The following is a 24171-nucleotide window of genomic DNA, read 5'->3' on the forward strand; positions in this document are numbered from 1 at the left end:
CTTGGTACAGTTTTGGCCCGGGAAAGCTCAACTACAATAGCGAGGCAAGGTGTATATAAGTAAGGTAGGTACTCAAAGCTGGGTAGAGAATGCTAGAGGCGGATACAGCAATGAGACAACATTGATTATTGACGCCCCAACCAGCTAATTACAGTCAGTCTTTTGTAGAATGCCGGCCTTCTTTTCAATAGTCTTCCATTGGATACGGTGGCTTGGCACTAGTCGGTGACACCAACGATGGCACTAAGGGGCATCGATTTGTTCGGAAATATAGGTACTGGAATACGAAAGAACATATAAAGTCAGGGGACGGCTGTATATATCTTGCAAAGTTGTATATTCTCCATGGATTGCATCTTTGTTGTCTGTTTAACAAGATTCCTCTACAATGTCTCTCAAATCTAGGCTTCGGCCATTTGAATATTTTGAGGTCTCTTTTCCTGATGACCACATCATTCAAGTCACCATAAACAGGCCGGATAAACTGAATTGCATCAATAAGTCCACCAGCCAAGAGATTGCGGATATATGGCGGCAATTTGACCAAGATAAGACCTTATGGGTTGGCATCATTACAGGAAATGGAAGAGCTTTTTGCACCGGAGCCGACCTACAGGGTAAGCCTCACCCATAACTTGCTCAGAACATGAAGGGAAACTAATGTTGGTTGTTGGTCAGAATGGAACGAGATGAACAAGAAAGGGATATTCAACGATATGGCTGCCCCCGGTCTTGCCGGCCTTCCACGTCGGGATGGGAAAAAACCCATCATAGCGGCTGTGAATGGCTTATGCATGGGAGGTGGGTTTGAGATGGTGGCAAACTGCGACATGGTGCTTGCTTCGTCTTCAGCAATTTTCTCGCTGCCCGAAATAAAGCGAGGCATCGTCCCGGTCGCTGGATGTCTGCCGCGACTAACACGGACTCTTGGCCTGCAGCGGACCTTGGATCTTGTCCTGACCGGCAGAAGTGTGAGCGCGAAGACGCTGCATGAATGGGGTCTTGTCTCTCAGCTGGTGGATACATCAGAAGATGTGGCTCGTGCCGCGATCCGACTTGCGCGAGAAATGTGCAAGAACAGCCCGGATTCTCTGATCATTGGCCGTCTAGGTGCTCGGCTAAGTTGGGAAGTGGGCAGCGTAGAGGAGGCTGTATCGATGCTGGCCAACGAGTGGTATCCTCGTCTGGTCAACGGTCCTAACTTTGCCGAAGGAATCCGGGCGTTTGTAGAGAAGCGGGAGCCAAAGTGGGTTGCGTCCAAGCTGTGAGGAGCTATCGTTTCATATTCCTTGATTTTATCCTTTGGACATTCTACTCGTGGAGAATGCCTCCTCGTATTTCCGTTTTGCAATGGGATGATTTAGATCTGATAAGATGGAATAAAAGCGGTATATCTAATCAGATGCCCCGCTGCCCCGCCTCAGCAACATTGGCATTAGATCATATATACACCAGTTGCAAAAACTATTGAAAAGGCGCACGTTGCTAGCTTTATTTCAGTCTAGTACATTGAGACTTGACTGGCTGCGTTGTGTGTAGGCCCACGTTTTTCCGTTGGAAAATTTGCACAGTGAGCCCGAAGGCTTTTTACTGTGCGGTTAGCTCGCACAGTCTCTCACACAGTAGCACTTGTTGTCGGTGCTACATTCAAATTGATCCCCACGACAGCGGATCTGATAATTCTTTTCCCTTACTGCTATTAGGTCTGGACTTTTTACGGTGTATGAGTACGTAGCCGAGACAGCAGCCTTCCCTTGAGGCCCACCTATAGTATATTTGCCACTTAATTTCACTCAAGTTAGACCATCACTTGGTTGAGCCAAACTTGCTTGTTCCTATTGTGCTAGTTCGAGAACATCGACTGATCAGATAATTGACGGAACTCAAGCGACGGCAAAAAACGGTGCAGCGTGGACCGTACAAAGGGATTTTCCCCCCTCTGCCTCTAAGTCGTGACTAACAGAAATTAGGTATTGTGACTCCATCCGGACTTACAGAATGACACGGCAGATGGACCATGGCAGAGAGTTCGTAGGAGTCACAACACGTATTTGTCCGCAATTCTAAGCTAGATGACCCATTTATTGATGAAATGGTAGATTTTATGGTGCTACGCACAAGAATGCCGATATTTGCAAGAAGTATCTACTCCGATGTGTTACCATTGGTCATCCGGACGCTATATCGTTTAGAACATTCCGACGATCGGTCCTTCGGGGGCCACGTTTTATCGCTGGCCAAGCCTCGGAGGAGATGGCCGAAGACTGACGAAAATTTGTATAGCGTCTAATTAGGAATGGAATCCTTCAAGGTCCGCAAAAAGTTCAGCTAGTAATTTATTACAAGTACTCTACGTGCTATACTATCTCCTGGGCATGTCCTATGCTGTAAAAGGTTAAAGACCTGCATGCGCTATTTTCTCCGGTTTGTGATTTCTGGTCGATGCTCCCTCATCTGAGCCAACTTCAAACACGTTGTTCCTAAGATCTCACCCATACTCTCTATCACATTAGGCACAACTGACAGCACAGACATCTGAGCTGCCACCAAGATGGATGACAAGAACGTCGCAGTCCTTGCGACTGACTCTGCGGCTACAAACAACGACAATGGTGATCCTCAACAAGACTTGCCGAATGAAGACGCGCAACGAGGCGTTCAAGATGTCGAGGCTATGGCTCTCACTTGGTCGAAATTGACACTCATCGGTATCTTCCTCAAGTAAGCCTCCTCGAATCAGGTTCTATCAAAACATAGCTAACATCCACGACTGCTAAAGTATCTGGTTACTCTACTTTGTCAACGCGTTTCAGTCAACAATTCTCTCCAATCTGCTTCCGTACGCCACGAGCGCTTTCGAATCTCATTCGTTATTGAATGTTATTTATGTCGTAGCCGGTTCTATGTCTGCAGCCACTTATATGCCCCTGTCAAAGATTATGGACGTCTGGGGAAGAGCTGAAGGCTTTCTCATCATGACCGTCTTTGCTACCCTGGGCCTGATTCTCATGGCTGCAAGCAATGGCATCGCCACCTTCTGTGCAGCATATGTAAGACGAACCAATTTCACACTTCATATAAATTACCCACCTATAACATATGCCTTTGTGTGAACGAGTTCTAACAACCGACATGAAACAGGTGTTTTATAGCATTGGATTCGGTGGTATGACATACGCCGTAGATGTTATTACGGCCGATGCATCGCAGCTGAAGAATCGAGGGTTGGCTTACGCTTTCACATCTTCTCCTTACATCATCACGGCATTTGCCGGGGCCAAAGCATCAGAAGGTTTCTACAACGACATCAGCTGGCGATGGGGCTTTGGCGTCTTTGCCATCGTCTTTCCTATTGTGGCTGCTCCATTATACTTCATCTTGAAGATTAACCTTCGCAAGGCCGAGAGGCAAGGTCTATTGACCAAGGAGCCAAGCAACCGAACAATATTGCAAAGCATCTGGTATTACAGCGTAGAGTTCGACGGTAGGTGATACTTGATGCTTGAGACAAAAGTAACAAGTGCTAATTTTGCAATAGCAATGGGAGTGTTTTTGTTCTCCGTCGGTCTCACGGTGTTTCTTCTTCCTTTCAACATTGCCGACTCTGCCCCTAATGGATGGTCATCAGGATACATCATTGCCATGATTGTGGTTGGCTTCGTTATGCTTATTATCTTTACCGTATACGAAACCTTCCTAGCGCCAATACCTCTACTCGACTGGAACCTCTTGATTGATCGGACTGTCATCGGCGCCTGCCTTCTCGATGCTACATATCAGATCTCGTATTACTGTTGGGCGAACTACTTCACCTCTTTCCTACAAGTGGTGAATGACCTAAGTCTAGCAGAAGCTGGATATGTGAACAATACCTTCAACGTGGTTTCGGGAGTCCTCCTGTTGATTGTTGGCTTCCTGATCCGTAGGACTGGTCGGTTTAAGTGGCTTCTGTACATAGCCGTCCCGCTTTACATCTTTGCGCAGGGATTGATGATCTATTTCCGCCGACCGAACCAAAACGTGGGCTATCTTGTCATGTGCCAAGTCTTCATATCGATTGGAGGTAGCATTTTCATTATTATCGAACAACTGGCTATTTTAGCTGCTGTTGATCATCAGCATATTGCTGCAGCCCTTGCATTGCTAAATGTGGTGGGTACGGTTGGAGACGCCATGGGCGCAACGATATCAGGAGCCATCTGGACAAACACGTTTCAGAAGGCGCTTGAGCGATATCTTCCAGAATCAGCGCTTCCGGATTTGGACGTCATTTATGAGGATTTGGACACGCAGCTCAGTTACCCTGTCGGAAGCGCCGTCAGGTTGGCAATCCAAAAAGCATATGCGTACTCACAAACCCGCATGCTTGCTGCCGGAACTGGAGTCATGGGCCTTGCGATAATTTGGATGCTTATGATTAGAAACATTAATCTTGCAAAGGTGGCTCAAGTAAAGGGCATGGTCTTCTAAGCTAGAAGAGATGGGGCAATAGAGAGTTGATATATGTTAGGCATGTAGCCCTGGTTGGGGGATTCAGTCCACAATTGCAGAGTAAGTAACGTCCAAAATAAAAATTAAGTACACTAGTTTTTGTTTTATTTTAAACAAAACAGTATTGTAACATTCGGACTCGGTCAAATTATCTCGAATATCATAATATTGAAACTCATTTTCCCCAAAAATATCATTGAAGAGTATACTATTATCTTCTAGCGTGTTAGCAAGCCTAGTTTACATTTTCTCTCCTTGCTTAGGCAGTGTGTAGAGCACCTACCCATATTAGCTGCCTCAGATCCATATACTGCAATTCTTTATAAAAGGAAATGCATATAAAGGAAATGCTTGTTTCAATTGTTGTGGTAGTAACCATTCTATTTCCTTATCTCTGGATTCGTCCCTCCCTGTACTACGTTTTTCCACTCTGCCATTTTTTGCGCGGCAGTAGCATACGTCAAGAGAGACTGAGGAACCAGATCACCTCTGTCTATGTCTTTCAATCGGGCAATAAACGTAACCAAGTGTGCGTCAAGAGCAGTGGGCGTCTCCAAACCAAATAGCCACTTTTCTCCCTCCACTAGATGCTCGCTACACATCTCCAATATACTGACTGTACGCTTCGTCATTTCTTCTAAATCATCAAGTCCAACACAGTTTATCTTCTCTTTTCGTTGACTACAACACGTATTAGTGGCATTCATGGAGTCAACATGTGGCAAAAGGGTAAATTTACAGACATTTCAAGTTTATATTGTAGAGCCTTCTGATACTGGGGTGATACGTCGCTGTCTATAAGTCGTAGTATCTTCTCCTCAATGATATTGGCGACGCCTGATCTTCCCGTAAAAGTCAGTGTGAAAAAGTTAATGCTATGAAGTTTTTCGAGTAAAGAGGATATAATGCCCGCGTGTGAAGGTGGCATAAGGCTTGGAAACAAGCCGGCAAGATGGTGCGTAATCTTCACGCTGTCGTAGATTGGCTCCGGAAGAGATGGACTAGTCAGTGCTGGAACCTAAATATTGTTAGACTATCGATGGGGTGTAGGGAATCCCTTCTGACTAGGCTCAAGTACCTGTCCTTTAGGGTTGACGTAGCATAGATATTCCTCGGACAGCTGTTCCAATTTCGATGTAATGTCCATCTCGTGCTCGGAAAACTCGATAGCCAAGGTCTCGTCTTTGGGTTTTCCACGAATAGCTATGCAGTATCTTACCATTATAGAACAGATAGAGTACTGATAATGATAAAGCTTGTAGGTTTGAATAGCCATACTGTCGGATGATGAGCTGAGCTTTTGGGAAGTTAAATCAGGTTGATGTAGGTTGTTGAAAAATTCGATTTCAAGTACCACATGCCTTAAAAAATATTGCGAAGATATAATCGTATCATGAGAAAAAAAACGTGATGGTATTGTAGGGTTGAAAGTCAACCCCGGTTTAAATAACCTAAGCTCGACGCTTTAATTTAGGTAAGTTGCAAATTATTTATCATACGGGGTAGGTAGTTTACTGCGTCTCTTGACGGGACCATGGGGTAAATGAGATGCACTGAGTGCGCATCCCCAGCCTTTTACCCCAAAAGTGGTACCTGCTGTTTCACATCATGCTGCATTGCAGATATGCAGGCAGATTTATTAAGTTCCCGCATCAGGTCTAGCTGGAATGCTTCATGGGGTAAGCCGGGATAGATGATGTAGCGCGCTACCCTATAGTACACACTTGTACCTCGGCCTCGTTTCCGTTTCCAATTCTCTTTTTCTTTTCTCTTCTTATTGGGCGAAGACTAACTAAAATTCTGTTCATGTTGTTAACATTGTATATGGGGATTATATATGTAGTATTTATCATTGAGTGGCGATAATAACTGCGGTATTCGTGTCACAGACATCTTTCTCATGACAGATTCCTGAAACTTAACATTCGACCAGTGACTATTACAGCAGAAATTGTATAATAAGGATCATCCTCACCACGATGTAACGCTACCATATGTTCAGACTCATCCAAGGGGGTTTGCATTGCAAAAATACAAGAAATAGAAAACAGATTAACCTAACATCAAAATATACGTTGTTCTCCTTGGGACCTCACTACTATGGGGTTAGTCTTCTGCTAGCCATGACTGCCGGACCTTGAAGATGATCGGCCTCACAATAGTTCAAACAGCGGTCGCCGAACCAAGACAGACTAGAAATGATTCGACCTATACACGGCTCCTTATATAGTTACTATAGGTATATGTCAATATTATTTTCATGGCGTGTACGGTTGCTTGAACAATTCTCGTTCTTATGAGTACAAGCATTGAAAGCTTTGTAGCAGGACGAAATTTTAGGTTCGCAGACCTATTCAAAGGCAGGATACTTAACTATATAAGGAAAAATTGAATCAGAAAAGGCCAAAGATTATCATATACGTTTACTTTGTAATACTACATGAAACTAGAAGGATTCTTAATCCCATTTGGTAGGTAGTGGCGGACCCCAAATCGCGGCAGGAGTTCCGGCAGATCGAATGGTAGGGCATTCCTCATTGACCACGTCGCCATCTGAGTAGTGTTCAATTATGAAGCCCGTAGTATCATACCAATAGTCAAAGAGCTGTGACCCCATGACGTGCCTGCCAATTCCCCACATCGGTTTATACCCTTTGGACGCCAGCCACGAATGACCCATCATCTCGGTATCCAGGTCTTCCACCTCGAAAGATGAGTGGTGAATACTCGTGCCGCTGCCGCTACCGTGATGGGCTGCTACTAGAAGACAATGGTGGTCTGTATACTCTGCACCTAGGTCCACGTGAAAGAAGGACATAAACTCTGTTGAAGGGTCACCTTGCTTGTGGACAATGTCAGAAGCTTTGAAATTGAAGTTGCTGCTGTACCATGAGCATGTTTTTGCGTAATTGTCTGTCGTGTACCCGAAATGGCCGAGTTTGTGAACCTTGGAGGGACCGCTGGTCATGCGGTTGAAAACACCTTCTCGTTGTGCAACCTCTTGGTCAGCGAATATGTCCGTCCATCTTGCAGGGCCATGGCATAAAAGACGGAAAAATCGTGCGAGCTCGTTTATTGGTATACTAACCTTTGCGCGTCTTCTGGACTGCCCCGTTTACCTGTGGCCTTCCACCAGCCACAACAGAGATGCCTTCTTGTGGAACAAACCGCTCTTCTTGGCCATGCACAACCTCGACAACGTATCCATTAGGATCTGTTATGCGGACCATCTTGCCACCGCCGGGGCGGTGAGAGACGTCTACCAATTGCGCACCGGGGAAGTTGCAGGCTTTTTGAAAATCGATCGCTGAACGCGCGACAAACCCAGCCCCGTGAAACTTTGGAGCGCCACCAGAAGCGGGACGGGCCACATAGAGAAAAGGATCAGGCCCGTAACCACGGAAGAAGACTTCTCCGTTCTCTGACTTTGCTGCAAGTTCGAACCCAAAGTCTTCCGCAAAAGTCAAGAACTTTACAACATCAGGGTGCTCGTAGATGACATACGAGAGTCGCTGAAGCGAAATCTTTGACCCAATTGCCATGATGTATTTAGGGGAAAGAATTTAACGTACCCTAAATGGATATAGGTACACGTTTTAGTCGTCGATTGAGAGGATTAAAAGCACAGGTAGCTATAATGTGATGGTAGTCCGTCTGGTGGATGTTATTTGGAAAGCCCTTGCAGTGTTGCTGGCATACTTCAAAATCATGAAGCTCTTTTGTACTTCCACAACGAGACTAACTACACCACCCCCCCGACCTCCGCAAGCTCATTCAGTCTGGGGTAGAGCTTATACATCCGGACGGTCCGATCTGATCATCGATGCCTGTCTCGTCTCTATGGAGTCCGAGCTGCACATGCTGACAAGTATTGCTCAATGGTGAGCAGTCATACGCACCTGCAGGTAATGGTCTCAGCTGCGCGGGACAGAGATGGGGTTCCGGCTGGAGAAGACAGAATCACCGATTTCGTCGGAAAACCCCACCCAGGCCAACGCATGAGATCGGAATTCATCGGAAGACCCCACTCACGCAGCAAACACAAACCATTCCGCATTCGAACATGGCTTTGGAATGGTAACATTGAGATGTGAAACCCATACATCGAGACGAGCATCTTTACAAGAATCTTCATATTCGTCAGGCACCGATGAATATCTCCTCATTAATTTTTCCGGCCCTCAAAGAACGCCAGCATGAAGTATCGTCGCCTCGAAGGGCAAATCGTGGAGGTGAAAGATGGTGATTCCAATGGCATCGTACCTACGGTACGTACTCCGCTGTTGAGTGTGTTGCAGGATAATCCTCCTGATCACTCTGATCCCTTGAAACGAGGGTTACCATTCCAACCACGCTCATATCGCGACTTCATGCTTTTCGAGAACCATTACTCTGCATCACTCGCAGGCTTCACTCAGATTCACCGTCCGGTGATTAGTTGGATTGCGGCGGCCTACACGGGCATCACCGGCTGGCGGTATCCTGGCTTCAAACCAGGCATACTATGGAGCCAGCAGCCAATCTTTTACCAGTCCAATCATCTGGCCTTCTATGCCGATGAAGCTCCGATACAATATCCAAAATATTGCAAATATCTGGATCTGGAGCTTGAGCTGGGTGTACTGCTCGGTGGCCACCTCTTCAACGCCACAGCCGAAGAAGCCAAATTTGCAATAGCAGGCTTTTGCGTTTTTAATGACTTCTCTGTGCGTAACGTACAAGTTGCGGAGATGAACAGGTAGCCCTTCGATTTGCCGAGGCATTTTCTCAAGTCGATTGCTGACTGCAAGCAAACACACTATAGTGGCTTCGGACCACAGCACTCGAAATGCTTCGCCAACAGCGTATCATCCACTGTCGTCTCTGCAGACGAGATCATGCCCAGAATCGAGAGACTCACTGGCCGTGTCATTATCAATGGGCAAGTTGTCCAGGAGTGCAGTACTGATCGGTGGCAATTCACAGTAGCTGAGGCTATTGCTCATGTATCACAAAGTACCCGACTCTACCCTGGAGAGTTTTTCGGCACAGGGACGTTTCCTCTGGGTGCTGGAATTGAGCATGCGAGATTCCAATTGAAGGTTGGAGATGTCGTGCGACTGGAAATTGACGGGATAGGCAGCGTGTCGAACAAGATCATAGCGGACGAGTGAGGCAATCAACAGCTCTGTTAAACATTTAGTTAAAACAAACTACTACCTCGTCTTCAGGACGAATGATCTTTTTTGTTGTTTGTCTTCTTGCATTATGCGCGCTAAAGTGGCCGACATCTCTCTGCAACAAGGCCATGGCATCTCGTCCAACTCTCTACAGAACGACGACAAGATCTTCAGTGAAGTGTACTGGCGACCCGTTGCTTCCACCCCTGAATGTACCATGCTGTGCCATACTATCAGAGCAGAGTAGAAGACGACGATGGGGAACCAGATTGAGCATTTATCCTTCTGCGTGCGCACATTCACGTGGTCAAGCACTCTCCAAGCTGCATCTAGGGCTTCTTCTGTAATAGGTAAATCCTCGTCTTCACGTCTCTCCATATTATCCTCAGTTCGAAGGCGCATGGCGCTTTCGACCTGCGGAGTATACCCGGCAGACTCAGTAAGACGCCCCAAGTGAGGGTAAAATAGGCAAACCCTGCAGAAGAAATAATAGGCCAAGATGTTGGACGACATCAGCTCGCCGAAATGTTCGTGCCATCGATCCAGAGCATATAACAATGCCAATTTTTGACGATGATATTCACCGTCGGGCGAGAGAGTGGCATAGGGGTTGGATTTTCGCGGCAGTTCAGCATGTCGATGGCTGCTAGAGTTCTCAGAGACAGTGATGGAGGCCAAGTTTCTCTGTATAAATAAGGTGTCCGAGAGTATGGCCGTTAGCAAGAGAAGTCCATCTTCTGGGCTATGTACATCTTCGGGCAGAGTCGCGCTGGTGAATAGCCCGTCATAGACTGTTCTAAAACTGTGATTTGATGAGAGCATGGGAACCTTTAGGTCATTACTTGAAAGACCTGGTGGTAGGTTAAAATGAAGTGCCGCTACAGTGTCGACCAGAAATCCAAAACGGAGAAGTATGGAGTAGTGACTGTGGACGGAAAGGGTCAGTAGGTTCTAAGGGTGACTCGATGAGCCATACCTTGTGGCAGTCTTGAAGAAGCCGCTCGGAATAACAGGAATCGCAGGCGCCAATCGTCTCGTAACCTTGAACTCATGTCAGGATGCGTGAAGTATTCGTGAGACAATGGGAAGAACTACCGCCGTGAAGAAGGCCAACATGTTCGCGGTGACTCTCCACTCTGATGGAGGGCCATTTAACAAACCATAAACCGCTAGCAGCACTGCCTTTACAATGCATTGTTAGCTAGGACATAACCGATGTTTGTTTCTTTACTCAATGGACTCACAGCCAGTGCTCCCTCAACTCTGCGTGCCTCTCGGTTGTCCAATTCAAGCGTCACAATGAATAACCTCACCGCTGTCATAAACAAAGAGTGGCCTCGAGAGTCATTTTTGTCCTCGGACATGAGACAGGTCAGGCTTGCGAGAGCGACGTCAAGATATGGTGGTGTAGCGGTGTTAGAACCCCAGAGCGTGTGTACGTCAAGTCGATCCAGGTAGATGTAGCTTTGAAGTGTGGAAGCAAACGTTGGGCGTAATTGGTCTAGCTCGGCTTCCAGATTGAGAGTACAGGCATCTGAGCTGCTGAGCACTGACTGCGGGTATGGAGTTGCAGATGGACTCTCCGGCTGTGTCTATGCGGCCGCTATAAGCCTCCGATACGGACCAAATCAGAGCATTCCAAGCTGAGAGACCTTACGTGAAATGATTCATCGCTGCCGGGTTTGGGTGGCCAGCTGCCTTTAATGCCTCGCAGATTGAAGCTTAGCTGAGATTGGCCAACAACTCCCCTCGCTTCTTCACTGCGAAGCAACCTTTGCTTGAAATCATCAAGAAACTGCTTGTCGGGAATCCTGTTTGCTTCTGACGTTATCCACTTGGTTGGTTGACCTAGCGACAGCAGGACAGACTCTGACAAATTGTTATTTTGCTCTTCGTTCGCCATTGAGTCTTGCAGCTAAAGGACTGCCGGGACATTGACAAGATGTGAGTCGAGGAAAAGGTGAATTTTCAGGATTACAAACTGATGATGAAGATGAATGAAGGTAGAGATCGTATTTTGGCACAAAAACTAATCACATAGTTAAAAAAAGAAGAATGCCCAAGATGCTATCTACCAACCGAACTTTTTTTTGGAAGTCTTCAGCTAGAAGACGGCTCACGTGCATCCAGTGATTCAAATTCAATCCGACCGCCACTCCTTAGCGATAAAGTTCGAACGCAACAAGTGGGGCATACTTTTGGTAATGCTGGGGTGAGATAGACAGACAAATGGGGTGGCAGTCTAATGAGACTTGGTAAAAAACCATTAGCGAGGAGGATTTTCTGAATGGGCCATTTACCTTCTGTAGAAGCCGTACCCTGCTGCTCAAATGGCACTTCCGGAGCCATGGCTACAGACGACCCCATCTGACGCGGGGGAAGCCTTCATGTTGCTGTATGGGGTAATCCGGCCGGCGCTCCCAGACATCCGAGCTTACATCCAGATATCCGCAGACCGGAGATGCTCGCGTTTTCTCTGCATATTGCCAATGAAAACTTATATGAGCTCAGTGATGACATGAAAAACTGACTCCGGGTCTTGTGTTTCTGTTCTCCAGATCCCATCTGTATAGCCAAGCAACTGTTCTCGACGCGTTCCTCGACATTTACCACAATGTCCAGTATGGCCGCCAACCAAGTCAGGGATATCCAAACGACCTTCTACGATGAAGAAAACAACCTTCTTTTCGAGAAGAATGTCAGCATTCCCATCCCCGATTCTGAATATCCTGTCCGATGCAACATCTATCGACCGTTGAGCTCCCTCACCGCGGCAAAGCCTGCCCTCCCGGTGATTATGACCTATGGGCCTTACGGAAAAGATATCGAATATAGTAAATTTCATCCACAGTCATTCTCAGAGGTAGACCCGGAACAGAAATCGAAATATTCCGCATGGGAAACGCCTGATCCCGTCTTCTGGACCTCACACGGCTATGCAGTTGTGCGTTGTGACGAGCGGGGATTTGGACAGTCTCCTGGTTTTCTTGATTCCATGTCTAAGGATACAGCCGCTACTTTTTGCCATGCTATTGAGTGGGCGGCACAGCAGCCGTGGTCCAACGGCAGGGTTGGCCTCCTCGGCGTCAGTTACTTTGCTGGCACCCAATGGCGTGCCGCGGCTGCGCAACCGCGCGGACTCTCTTGTATCATTCCTTGGGAGGGCATGTCCGACTATTATAGAGATCGCTGCCGCCATGGTGGGATTCTATCCGACGCGTTCATCAGATTTTGGTGGGATCGTCAAGTCATCACAAACCAGTATGGGCGGCCAGGTCGGGCAGCAGCTGGGCGAGGTGATGATACAATCGAGGGGGATCTATCAGAGGAAGAGCGCCAGAGAAACCGGCGGGACCAGAATATCGACAACGAAGTGCATCGCTTCCGGGACCAAGATTACTACAAGAGTCGCGATTTCAAATTGGAAGACATCCAGGTTCCCTTACTATCGGTTGCCAATTTAGGCAATACCGGACTGCACCTACGTGGGAACGTGCTGGGATACATGTTCTCCAGCTCAAAGTTCAAGTATCTACGATTTTTAGCCGGGAGACATGATTTGCCATTCTATTATAAAGATGAGGTGAAGCTTCAGCTGAGCTTCCTGGATGCGTGGCTCAAGGACCAAGACCAGGTTGGCTGGACTATTCCTGGAAAAGTAGCCCCTGTCAGTGTTCTTCTACGTAAAGGCAACGTTGGGTATAACAATCCGGATGGGGAGAAGCTTTTCCAGCGTCGGGACGAACAGGAATGGCCGATTGCCCGCACGGAGTATGTGCGATACTATCTGAACCCTCAGCATGAGCTTACAAACGACGGAAACGTGACGAGGCTTCCTGAATCGAAGATTACTTATAAGGCACTGGGATCACTTGATCATCCGCAATTCGTGACGTTCTCGACTATATTTACCAAGGAAACAGAAATCACTGGCCACATTGTGGCGCATCTGAACGTCTCCGTGGACCCCTTGGTACAGCAACAGCAGTCCAACCCAGTAGCGGAGGCAGACTTGGATCTGTTCGTGACATTACGTCATCTTGACTCCCAAGGACAGGAGATCTTGTACACAGGTGCAGTTGGTGATCCTGTATCTCTCACCAAGGGCTGGCTACGCTGTAGCTTGCGGAAAGTCGACGACAAACATCCTCAGCACCGCAGCTATTTGCCCTATCGCCAATACTTCTCTACAGACGAAGAGCTTCTTACGCCCGGTATCATCTACGCGGTCGATGTCGAGATCTGGCCCACTAACGTCGTGATGAACGATGGCGACACTCTGGTTTTAGAGATTGCATCTGGCGACACCGCAGGCAGCGGTTTGTTTAGGCATGAAAGTAAAGTAGACAGGGACCCGGCGCGGTTTGGTGGATGGAACAACATTCATTTTGGCGGAGGGAAATCGAATTACCTTGAACTCCCCATCATACCCCATAAATCTTAGGTTTATAGTCATAGGTATACTTTAACATTTGTATGTACTTCTATAAGACTACTCCAGTGTACCATTCATCATAAGCTGCTTCTCTTAAGAGTGACGATAATGATTCCCATTGTATAGTAGTACCTTTCAGGATATGTTGTGGTGGTTACTTGCACCAAATTTAACCGCGGCAGGGACACACGGTTGAGCCCGCCGCAGTGCGCTGGTTGCGTTAGCATTTTAAGGTACAGTGCTCCCAACAGTCTCTCTGAGGAGGCTGAAATGGAGGGAATATAAGGATGCATTCGAATGAGGTTGAAGCTAATGGATACTTATATTTACTGAATAATCATCTAATGATATGTAAATTATGAATCTCGACAAAACTGTTGAAAACCAGTATTGCCGCTCAGTGAAAAGCTACAAGCCTTAGTCGAGCTTTTTTGCTCCCATGAACTGGTCCTGTCCGAGCACTTTCTTCACAGATGCTTCGACAATACTTAATATTGGTAGCTCTGATAATCGGTTGACCACATGGTGTAAAGTAGGGAGCTGCTTATTTGTCCGCTCTAGAATTTGAAAGCCGGCAGCTGACGCCTCCTGGCTCATCAAAATCTTGGGCTTGCTCGAATAAAACAAGACGTCATAATCTGCGTCAGCCGCTCCTCTGCAAGGGGAGCCAGTGGTTGCTGGTATGTACTTGTGTACGAACAACGCATCCTCGCCGGAGGAACCAAAGCTCTGTACGGGTTCTTCACCAGCCCCAGATCCATTTGCGAGATTGCCACTGTTGACACTATTGACGCCAGCAGTATGGCTGGACCGTGACGCATCATTTGCGTCCAACCGGCCCCAGGAGAAGAAGGCCCATTTCACACCACCCCAAGAAAGCTCAACATCCAAGTTGCCCCCAGCACTGGTATCGTTCTTGAACTTGATTTCGGAATACAATTTTGGCCAACCAAGGTCTTCGCGACCAGATATGATTGGATCGGCCAGATTTTCCAGAACAATGGGAATGTAAGTCCCCTGGTGAACGCTGCCGTCTTTACTACGGTGCTGCACCCCGTGAATTTGGAACATGACCAGCTCGTATCCTTTACCTCCAAGCCAGCTCAAGTTTTGGATGGACTGAAATGTAAAGCTTGCCTCAGCAACCGTGTCAGTTTTAGCGAAGCTGTACGCAGTAGAAGGAAACATATTTCGCAATAGAGTCGCGCTTGTGCGAAATCGAACCGTGGCAGTCGTCGACACCGCGTCAGATAATCCGTCGGGGCGAGGACAAGAGAGAGCATCTTGTCTAGGACTATCCATTGGCCCGAATCCAAGTGGCTGTCGCCAATAGAGCCTCGGGGCCTTGGCCCACATGTATTCTCGGAGGATCTGAGTTGAGTTATGCACTTCGTCGTGGCTGAAACCGTATGTGAGATAATCATGAACTGCGGAGGCATTCATATCAGCATCATACCATTATCATAGCCTGTGTGGGATGGAGAAATTTCTCGGTTTCTTACCTTTCCATTCCTCCAATTCTGCGCTTGAATTTGATCGTGTGGGCTCATTACCCGTTACGCGGCTCATATCCTGGATCAGAGTCGCTCTTGTATATCGCGCTTTATTGAACAACCGTAGTCGTTCCGGTATGGCGTCCTTGGAGTCTAGGTAAGACAACATTACGCCGAGAGCCGCCGCATCTTCGATGGCTTGGGCGGCTCCTTGAGCTAGATGTGGCGTGAAGGGGTGTGCAGCATCTCCAATCACGGCCAGTCGGTCATTTGCAAAAGCAGGAAGGGTGTCCATGTCCAACAGCGGATAGATTCTCACGTCCTCATCGGATACCTTAGCCATAACAGCTAAAAGGTCGGGCGAGAAACTTTGGTAGACGTCTAGCAAAGACGCCTTGGCAGCTTTGTGGTCATAGCCTTGAGAAAAACTCTTACCACTAAGCGATGCAGGGTGGCAGCAAACGAAGTTGAGCGAAGTGCCGTGTTCACAGAGGTACATGACCACTTTGCGGTCATCCGCATAGTACATGTCCATAGAGTCTACAGTATCCAGGAAAGACGCTGTAGCTGGATCGTCTTGGATCTTCGCAATGGAGATCATGAAACGGAAAGCATTCTGTGTGGGCGCATCCGCGATATATTTCCTCTCTTCACATACTGATAAGCGAGCAACAGATCGGACCCCATCTGCGCCAATTATCACATCAGCTTCAATGGAGTTGCCGTCGTCAAGTGTCACCGTTGCCTGGTGAGCATCGACAGACACTGTTCGAGACGAAGTGTGCAACTGAACGGGCATGCCCACATCATGATTCGAAATGGCCGTCTCCTTGAGATGGCGGTGCAAATCGACCCGATAGGTTTGGAGCCATGGCTGACAAGGAGTAAGTAAACAATTAGAAGAACATCCTATAGCCGGTTATAATGGACTCACCTTCTGCCAGCGATGTCTCTGCTCCGTTACCGATATGCTCTTCAGCAGTTCTCCGGTATGCTTGTAGAATCGAACCTAGGTAACATTGTTAGTCTCCTGGGCACACAAGACATCAATTTGAGGACGAAAGTCGCATCGTCACTTACCATACCTAGACAGCTTCCCCCACCGTTCTCATGGTCAATTCCAAGGTGGTGAAGGACGCTGTTTGCGTTCGGCGTGATATGAATCGCAGCACCAACTTCGCTCAGGAACGCTGACTGTTCGTAAACCTAAGCAGCGCATGAACAAGACTGCAGTTTGAAACGTATATGACGTTTAAGTATTGTATTTGCTTACATGTACTTCGTGCCCAGCTTTGCGCAACGCAATAGCAGCCGCGAGTCCCCCTATGCCTCCGCCAACAATGGCGACTTTGCAGACAACATGGCGCTGCGAGATATTTGTCAAATTTACCAAGGATCCCATGTTGGAGTTCTTGAAGACGAGTTGTAACAGTTTAAAATCTCGACTTAGTGAGTCTTGTAGGAGTAAGGCAGGATAAAATATATGTGTCCATCTTCAGGCAGGTTAAAGCTTCTATTCATCGGTAGACTCAGAGCCATATATCTAGCCAAACTATGGGAGAGCGCCACTGCTGCTTTCCTTCAGCCTTCTGAGGAAATGACGGTAGTAACCAATGTGCCGAGGCCGGTAGCTCCATGCTGGTCACCGGTGTCTCCGGTTTAACTAACAAACATCATACGAGACACTCTACCAATCGGAATGGCTTCAAAAGAATGCTAACATCCCCATAAGGTCCGGCCCCAGGTGAGGCAGGACTCATGGGGCACGATGTCAGCAACGCCAACGCCACCACGTTATCGCCGATATTGAGATCTGGGGTTGAGAATCCGTCAAAACCCGGAGCATCTGGTGTATGATTCGAAATGGGAGCTCAGTGTCGGATGACCCCAATCCTGTAGGGACCTCCAAAATTTATTCTGATGCGGGCATGGCCGATATAAAGTCTAGGAATGGGACCACGACACGAACTAAGCCAGCGTTGTCAGTTCTTTGCCATTCGGCTTCACAAGGTTCATACCCAAAAACACCCTTTGCTCCTACCTTCACGACTAGTTCAAAATGACGAGCGCCTCAGACACACAGCAGCTATCCCAAGGGCTGCCAGAGGTTCGTATCAACGTCACTGGACATGACAAGTCGGGGAGAGAACTGTTTTTGTCATCGGCTCCGGCGCAATGGAAGGCGTACCACAGCAACACGATGAGCTTTGCAGTTGTTTACACTACATCCGAAAGCCCTCCGTCTCTCAACAACGACGAAGATGTCCAAAAACATCACGCTGTCATGAAAGGCAACAAGCTTGGCCTAGTGAACCCAGGAGGCAGCGTTTGTAGAATCGTTGATTTTGCTCCAGGGCCAGAGAGCATGATGCATCGTACGCAAAGCCTAGATTACGGAATCGTCATCTTTGGCTCGGTGGAGGCAATACTTGAGTCTGGAGACAGGCTAATTATGAATCCTGGAGACGTGTGTGTCCAACGAGGAACATCCCATGCGTGGAGAAACACGTCCGGCACGGAATGGGCCCGAATGGCGTTTGTGTTGCAGGACTGCCAGCCCCTTACATTTGACGGTGTAACACTGAAAGAGGACCTTGGAAATAATACAGACATTCCAGCGAGCTAAAGCACCGCTGACGGAAATGTCGGCAGCCATGAGGCGAGGCGGAAATCCACGAGCATTGGCCCCCCTAACGACTGCAGCAAGCAAGATTGCTTTAGCTCTGGGGTTCCGAGGAGCCAACCCCATCGCACAAAGCATCCCGTTTTGGTTAGGAACTTCGGAACCGCTCCCGCGACCGTTGGCGTACAATAATAATATAGTACATTAATACATCGCTTTCAACAGGTGCATGTGTTGTGCAGGACTGTTAGGTATCAGACAATCTTGTCTATAGAATGTTAGAAGTTCGATTTATCATGATTGACTGCTATCCAACGTGCTTGTTGGGGCAGCAGTGACCCAGAGTTTCAGGCGAAAATGGACATTTTGGGCAGAAAGAGCTCACAAGCCAGTTCGCGGTGTAGTCAAGTTATCCTCACATCGATGTGCACAAGTAAAGCTCTCCATTAGCCAGTATGCGCGACAAAAAATTACAAGTAGCTGGTAGCTTCGGTATATCCAATAGAGATGGCATAACGAGGGACCGCAACTCCTCGAAAAAAAATGGCCTGTGGGACTCTTCAATTTTGGGCTTATTCATCTATACTATTACTAGGTAGGTACCTACCTATTATTAGTTTCTAGGTATTCGTAAAAGGAGAACCACCAGGCAGAGGCTTCTATTTCTGGTGAATAGTGGTCCAAAGGCTGAAGAGACCGGACTCCTGGGCTTAGCAGCCACTGCATCTGCCTCATACCGCGTATGGAATACACAATGATCGGACGGTGGAGGGCGACTGCCGAGGCAGCAAAACACTGTGCTGGGGGAATACGATCCATATGCGGGGGTTAGCGTTCCATCTCGGCCCATGGCATACATGCATGTACATAATCTTTCCGGGGCCCCGTTACCATTTGCGAGACTATAAACACCTCGTCCTCCACGGCCGTAAGTCAAGAGATTCGTCGTTGCCTTGTCTTGGCGTCATGCCCTCGCCATACCTCTGTTTGAGTGGCAGAAACAAATCTGAAATGATCGTCCATTGCTAACGACATCCAAAAACCAGCTCTGTTTGCGAACGGAGATGCAGCCCAGCATTCCGGTCGGCACAGTCCAACCCACACACATTGTCAAAAACAAAACGGTACGCACCACTCCATAGGTGTTCCTCGCGCGTGTATCTTCGGAGCCGTCCATCAATAAGTAGACAAGCCATTGACAGTCCTGTAGTGCGATATCTGCCACGCACGCTTCGCGCGCTCTGAGCATTTACAACGGCACCGAAGAACCCGTATGTTTGTCAAGCATATCGCCTGGGGATGACAGTTCCAGCCATTAGGACTCTCTTGCTGACCGTTGCTTGTATATAATGTGATGTGTCGTAGACACCAATGAAAGGCCCTTCCGGTGCCCTTGCTGCGACCAGGCCTTCCGCCGTGCTGATGTGAGGAAGCTCCATCTGGAAGCTTGCCACGCCGACGATGAGCGCAGCCACGGCGACCTGCAAGCATACGGCAGCACCCGTCGCAAGAAGGTGCGCGTGGCCTGCGACTCATGCCGCAAACGCAAGACTAGATGCAGCGGAAGCCAGCCGTGCCCATCTTGCAAAGCCATTGGCATGAGCTGTACGTATGAGCAGCCGAGGCATGAGGAGCCGCCCGCTCCCCCGACGCCGAAGAGCGCTTCATTAGATGATCAGAGTTCGCACTCTCCATCTTCAGCAGAAGCAGCTACTGCCTTCCAATCAGATGCGGACCGATTGTCTGCAAGAATTCAGCACGGCAACCAAAGTTTCCAGTGGTCTTCAATTAATCCAAGTCAGCACTTAGGACTACCACTAGCACCCGCTGCCCAGCCTCTCCATGATGCTGTCGCCGAGCCACAGCGAGAGAGCATTGGTTTGGGCTTTCAGCCCATTGAGACCACTCCTCTCGACCCAGACCCGATGGTTATGTGGCTCGGTGACTCTGCCTTCGCTCCAGACTCATACTCGCATTACTTTCCTCTGAACTCTGTAAGACTGGCCCATGCACCAATGGCCCTGACTTGTCTTCTGATCATCGAGTAGATCTCGGAGGCGTTCATGGATCATTCCGATCCCTACAACTTCACCCGCGACCCTTTATTGGACATCCTGGCGCCTGTACCTCCCGGTGTCCAGGTGACTTCCAACTTTGGCTCCCCGTCGCATCATGAGCTGCCATTTGACCACCAGCCCCTATTTTCCATGATACGCAAATACTTCAACCTTCGGTACAGCGCATCTGATCTAAACGAAATGGACGAGGCATTTGGACAGGTCTGGACCTCTGAGCTGCCGAGCTTGGCAATATACGATACTCAAGTCCTCGACGTGTTTATAGGCCTCGCCTTGAAACACTTACTGGCGACCTTTGATCTCTTCCATGAAGTATCTCTGGATAGGCACACTGATGCGTCATATATCTTGGCACTAGCAGCCGTCGGGGGGCTGTTCAGCTCGGTGGAGGGCAGCTTCAAGTTGGCAATGGCCATCTATAACCATTCGAGGAAACTAGTTCTAAAGAGAGTATGTATCGTGCCATCTCTTTGATGCAGAGTAAGCCCTCTTAACCTCGTCCCAGTTCAATTGCAGTATGAAAGACGACGAACTTTCTACTGACCCGGCAGAATGGTTGGTTGTTACCAAGACTGTACAATACTCCCCTCTCCTCCTGACTATCAGGCCCCGTGGATGCTTTATCCTACTAACACACGTTGCAGTTAATGCTTTTGGAGCTATACGGTTACTGCAGCGGAGACAGACGGAGTCACGAGCTTGCCGAGGCTTATCATGGTCAATTGCTGGAAGCGGTGCAGCACTATGCTATGTTCAGGAAATCGACTCCTGCACAGATCGACTATCAGTCAGTTGTTCGCCTTCCAAAGAGTCATCGATGCTTGAATACTGACCGCGGCTAGATTGTTCAAAACGCTTGCTGTCCTTGACCTGTATCGCGTTCTCCTGTTAAGACGACCACCATCCCTGTCATTGAGATATGTAGACATACTGTGTCCGAAGCCGGCAGCTCTGCAAGATCAGCGTGAATCTCTGGCAGCCGGCTGGCCAGAAGTTTTGAGCTCCATGCTTACGCCTGGATGCAGTATTCCATCGGCATCTGCAAAGTCGGATTTGCTTGGTGGCCTAGCAGCGCTTAGCCCCTATGTGTGGCTCGTTATTTTCGAGTCCACGTCGCCTGCCACGCCAGGACCTGCAATGCGGCGGCCTCGAGACTTCTTGAAACGCGACTATGTCACTTGTGCGAGTGACAAATGGTTAGAGGCCGAGATCCGACTAGATCCGGTCGCCCCATGCAACCTCATTCTATATCATTGCATGAATCTGGTGATACATGCGGATCTGGAGCTTTTGCACCGCTTCTTCTTACACAGCCCCGGGAATAGCACCTCGAGCAGCAGCAATCTGCTCCGTGACTTCTCAAAGGTGCTGTGTAACGTGCAAGATTGGGTGGCAAGCAGCGACAGCTCCATCGCTTCGTGGCATGCTGCCTCTGTCATGACCCTAGTACGTTGGACATATGGGCAGGGAGCTGATCATCTGGATTCTATCTCGATCGACAGGGACATTCCTCACTCGTATCTATCTTCTCAGGATGGGCAGAGGATCAAGCTTGCATGCCAGCAAGCCATGGTGGAACCTCCTCATATTGCTTACGCAGTCTTTTTCGCCACACTTGTTCTTTGGTGTAGGGATACTTTGCAGCCTAAAGGAGGCAGCGGTAGAGCAGCACTTCTCCTGTTACAAGGCAGCCAATTCCTCCTAGCTTTTCGCATAAGCGTGGCACACCGACTATACCAAATTCTCAATTACAGAACTAAATAAAGCCAATTGTTTTAGCACATAAAAAATGGCGTATGTTCAAGACTTCTGGGGCGGACGAAACTATCCTAGGCGCCGGTCGTGAACAATCACAGTAGGGAGGCTCGTCAACAAATAACCCAGCGATATCTTTCTATTGATCAAAACAGGAACTTCTTCCCACCATCCCTGAGCCCTGCCCACCTAGACACCCCACCATCTCTAACCACGGCTGTTATTTTGAAAGTCGGCAGAAGATAAACACAAACAATCACGGTAGAAATCACTATGACTGGCAAGATGGACCGGTAGTAGAGGTTCATAAGTGTCATACTAAATAGCCAAGCTGGCACAAGGTACGATGGTTTCTAGTTGAATCAACGCATCAAAGTCCGCACACCGCTGATCTCTGTTTTGTTGCTTGATATGGACGATTTAAGTGTATTCCAGCCAGCAACAAGTCTACGGATGAAGAAGAGCAAGCAAGATGAGTCTCAGCAAAAAAAATCTATTCATGTATACCTGAGGAAAGCGTAAGTTTAACAACAGACACAGGGGCAGAGAAGACGCTGTATTCACTCTAAGTCGGGGAAATCTTGCCGGCCATCCAGTTTGTCGGCGAGTCGCTAGAGCCTAGGGAGGTCACTACTACTTTTCGCTAGTATAGTCCATCGTCGAAAGAACACTTAATATTGTTTGCAGATATCCAGAGATGTCCTAAAAATGTCGTCTACCTAGGAAGCTTATGGTCATACTTATAAGATTCGGGTCGCAACATCTGGCCAATCTCCAATAGCAAACTGAGTTTCACCTTGGTTGCGCTATTGTAAATTAGCTATAATGTCCATTTTTACATCATAGGCAAAAGGACTCACCAACTCCCAAACTTCAGCTCCCAATGTCGCAGGATCCCCACGGTCCTCCTCCTCGCCCACTATACCCGCCACAAAACAGGTGGGCATATAATGGTCATCAGTCCCATGAGCATCGCGGTAATTCGGATGCTTCATTAGACGAACAATTCCCCGCTTCAAATCAGGCCCTCCTCCATTCTTGCAAATGACATCCTCCAGTGCCTGTCGAAACTCGAGATGGGTTTCATCAGGCGGCCTTTCCTGCGCGAAGTTATCTCTGTATGTGCGCATGTACTTCCAATCTGTGCGATATAGATTGTGCACGCCACCGCCAGAGCCAATAAAAAGATAGCCCTCCTTTCGAAGCGGGCGCAACACTCGACCAATCTCAAGATGGTAGTGGGGATCAAAGTACTGGTTCTGCGATATAATTGTTACGGGTGGACAACCCTTAGGGAACATGCGGAGGAGTACGGGAAAGGTATCAATCAGCCAATTGAACTTGGGATCTTCCTCTGAATCGAAGCCCGCAGCTCGGAGCATCTCAAGACATCGTTTTGCGGTCTTAACATCAGCGGTGCACTTGTAATCAGCGTATTCTGACCGTCTCACGAGTGGAATATTCTGGGGTATGGGATTTGTGTTGGTGGCAACGCGCACTTTTCGTCCCCGAATATTCCAATGGGCGCCCTGTTGGTTAATCAGACGGAGTTTTATAATCTTTGAAGCCCTAGCTCACCATGATGATGACACCTTTTATTCCATACTGGATGGCCTTGTCCCCGTGGGATAGCCAGTAATCACGGATATGGGATTGTTCCCCAGTGAGAAGGGTGGTGCCGTGGCTAAGGAGAAGAACTGGAGGCTGTTGCACTTGACTCATTGTCATAGTCTCTTGGCTATCTCTATTGGTTAACCAGTGTTTAAGTTAGATTAGAATGAACGTGGGGTGACAGAAATTATGTATAGAGTATGTCGGGCAGTCCCGAACCATCACTGCCATCGTCATCTCGCCCGGTTAACAGACTACACTCGGTTGACAGACCCCACTCGGAGGTGAAAGGGTGTTGAAGATGGAGACACCTCGTTAAACATTCCCCTTTACAACGACTAGTTATTACTTTTCATAAAGCTAATTGCAATAAAGATAATGTATAATTCCGAACTAAATTAACTTCTTTCATACGCCAATGCATACAGGGACTGTTTGCATGAGAAAAAGGCACTAAAGAGACACATCGAAGGGCGGCAACAACGTTACGTTGCGAGAGACATTGTCGCTCCGGATAAGTGCGTGT

The 24171-nt window shown here is 48.1% G+C and overlaps 12 protein-coding genes across 12 annotated transcripts; 7 read left to right on the top strand and 5 right to left on the bottom strand.

Moving 5' to 3' along the window:
- Nucleotides 1-388: 388 nt before the first annotated feature.
- M431DRAFT_10949 (hypothetical protein) lies at nucleotides 389-1268 on the top strand (the record flags this gene model as incomplete). The annotated part of the gene is made up of 2 exons (XM_024911716.1): nucleotides 389-617; nucleotides 679-1268. 2 exons carry the CDS (start codon nucleotides 389-391, stop codon nucleotides 1266-1268), a joined length of 819 nt encoding a protein of 272 aa, XP_024767975.1.
- A 1283-nt stretch (nucleotides 1269-2551) lies between these two features.
- M431DRAFT_128378 (hypothetical protein) lies at nucleotides 2552-4561 on the top strand (the record flags this gene model as incomplete). The annotated part of the gene is made up of 4 exons (XM_024912369.1): nucleotides 2552-2721; nucleotides 2780-3050; nucleotides 3142-3484; nucleotides 3539-4561. The coding sequence occupies 4 exons, from the start codon at nucleotides 2552-2554 to the stop codon at nucleotides 4468-4470; spliced, it is 1716 nt and encodes a 571-aa protein (XP_024767976.1). The 3' UTR covers nucleotides 4471-4561.
- A 310-nt stretch (nucleotides 4562-4871) lies between these two features.
- Nucleotides 4872-5767, bottom strand: M431DRAFT_501213 (hypothetical protein; the record flags this gene model as incomplete). Its single annotated transcript, XM_024917997.1, has 3 exons — nucleotides 4872-5172; nucleotides 5235-5509; nucleotides 5570-5767. 3 exons carry the CDS (start codon nucleotides 5765-5767, stop codon nucleotides 4872-4874), a joined length of 774 nt encoding a protein of 257 aa, XP_024767977.1.
- A 1182-nt stretch (nucleotides 5768-6949) lies between these two features.
- On the bottom strand, nucleotides 6950-8033 carry M431DRAFT_100252 (hypothetical protein; the record flags this gene model as incomplete). Its single annotated transcript, XM_024911181.1, has 2 exons — nucleotides 6950-7473; nucleotides 7580-8033. The coding sequence occupies 2 exons, from the start codon at nucleotides 8031-8033 to the stop codon at nucleotides 6950-6952; spliced, it is 978 nt and encodes a 325-aa protein (XP_024767978.1).
- A 605-nt stretch (nucleotides 8034-8638) lies between these two features.
- On the top strand, nucleotides 8639-9712 carry M431DRAFT_513726 (hypothetical protein). Its single transcript, XM_024920083.1, has 2 exons — nucleotides 8639-9229; nucleotides 9296-9712. Exons 1-2 carry the CDS (start codon nucleotides 8688-8690, stop codon nucleotides 9642-9644), a joined length of 891 nt encoding a protein of 296 aa, XP_024767979.1. The 5' UTR covers nucleotides 8639-8687; the 3' UTR covers nucleotides 9645-9712.
- M431DRAFT_513728 (hypothetical protein) lies at nucleotides 9647-10826 on the bottom strand. Its single transcript, XM_024920084.1, has one exon. It carries the CDS (start codon nucleotides 10470-10472, stop codon nucleotides 9687-9689), a length of 786 nt encoding a protein of 261 aa, XP_024767980.1. The 5' UTR covers nucleotides 10473-10826; the 3' UTR covers nucleotides 9647-9686.
- A 1447-nt stretch (nucleotides 10827-12273) lies between these two features.
- Nucleotides 12274-14094, top strand: M431DRAFT_100257 (hypothetical protein; the record flags this gene model as incomplete). Its single annotated transcript, XM_024911182.1, has 1 exon — nucleotides 12274-14094. One exon carries the CDS (start codon nucleotides 12274-12276, stop codon nucleotides 14092-14094), a length of 1821 nt encoding a protein of 606 aa, XP_024767981.1.
- A 408-nt stretch (nucleotides 14095-14502) lies between these two features.
- On the bottom strand, nucleotides 14503-16980 carry M431DRAFT_100206 (hypothetical protein; the record flags this gene model as incomplete). The annotated part of the gene is made up of 6 exons (XM_024911176.1): nucleotides 14503-14812; nucleotides 14897-15512; nucleotides 15639-16452; nucleotides 16513-16587; nucleotides 16659-16784; nucleotides 16852-16980. 6 exons carry the CDS (start codon nucleotides 16978-16980, stop codon nucleotides 14503-14505), a joined length of 2070 nt encoding a protein of 689 aa, XP_024767982.1.
- Nucleotides 16981-17637: 657 nt separating this feature from the next.
- On the top strand, nucleotides 17638-18204 carry M431DRAFT_487751 (hypothetical protein; the record flags this gene model as incomplete). The annotated part of the gene is made up of 1 exon (XM_024916499.1): nucleotides 17638-18204. One exon carries the CDS (start codon nucleotides 17638-17640, stop codon nucleotides 18202-18204), a length of 567 nt encoding a protein of 188 aa, XP_024767983.1.
- An 869-nt stretch (nucleotides 18205-19073) lies between these two features.
- Nucleotides 19074-21360, top strand: M431DRAFT_328524 (hypothetical protein). The gene is made up of 8 exons (XM_024914347.1): nucleotides 19074-19129; nucleotides 19248-19325; nucleotides 19412-19472; nucleotides 19567-20195; nucleotides 20250-20729; nucleotides 20785-20834; nucleotides 20924-21066; nucleotides 21122-21360. Exons 2-7 carry the CDS (start codon nucleotides 19266-19268, stop codon nucleotides 20925-20927), a joined length of 1284 nt encoding a protein of 427 aa, XP_024767984.1. The 5' UTR covers nucleotides 19074-19129; nucleotides 19248-19265; the 3' UTR covers nucleotides 20928-21066; nucleotides 21122-21360.
- On the top strand, nucleotides 20841-22112 carry M431DRAFT_328537 (hypothetical protein). Its single transcript, XM_024914348.1, has 2 exons — nucleotides 20841-21066; nucleotides 21122-22112. Exons 1-2 carry the CDS (start codon nucleotides 20927-20929, stop codon nucleotides 22041-22043), a joined length of 1062 nt encoding a protein of 353 aa, XP_024767985.1. The 5' UTR covers nucleotides 20841-20926; the 3' UTR covers nucleotides 22044-22112.
- Nucleotides 22113-22774: 662 nt separating this feature from the next.
- On the bottom strand, nucleotides 22775-23936 carry M431DRAFT_525474 (hypothetical protein; the record flags this gene model as incomplete). Its single annotated transcript, XM_024920621.1, has 4 exons — nucleotides 23865-23936; nucleotides 23613-23738; nucleotides 22895-23563; nucleotides 22775-22840 (listed from the first exon to the last, which is right to left on the bottom strand). Exons 1-4 carry the CDS (start codon nucleotides 23880-23882, stop codon nucleotides 22775-22777), a joined length of 879 nt encoding a protein of 292 aa, XP_024767986.1. The 5' UTR covers nucleotides 23883-23936.
- Nucleotides 23937-24171: the final 235 nt, after the last annotated feature.

This window comes from Trichoderma harzianum, assembly GCF_003025095.1.
Source record: "Trichoderma harzianum CBS 226.95 unplaced genomic scaffold M431scaffold_26, whole genome shotgun sequence".
In the NCBI taxonomy this organism is placed as follows: domain Eukaryota; kingdom Fungi; phylum Ascomycota; class Sordariomycetes; order Hypocreales; family Hypocreaceae; genus Trichoderma; species Trichoderma harzianum.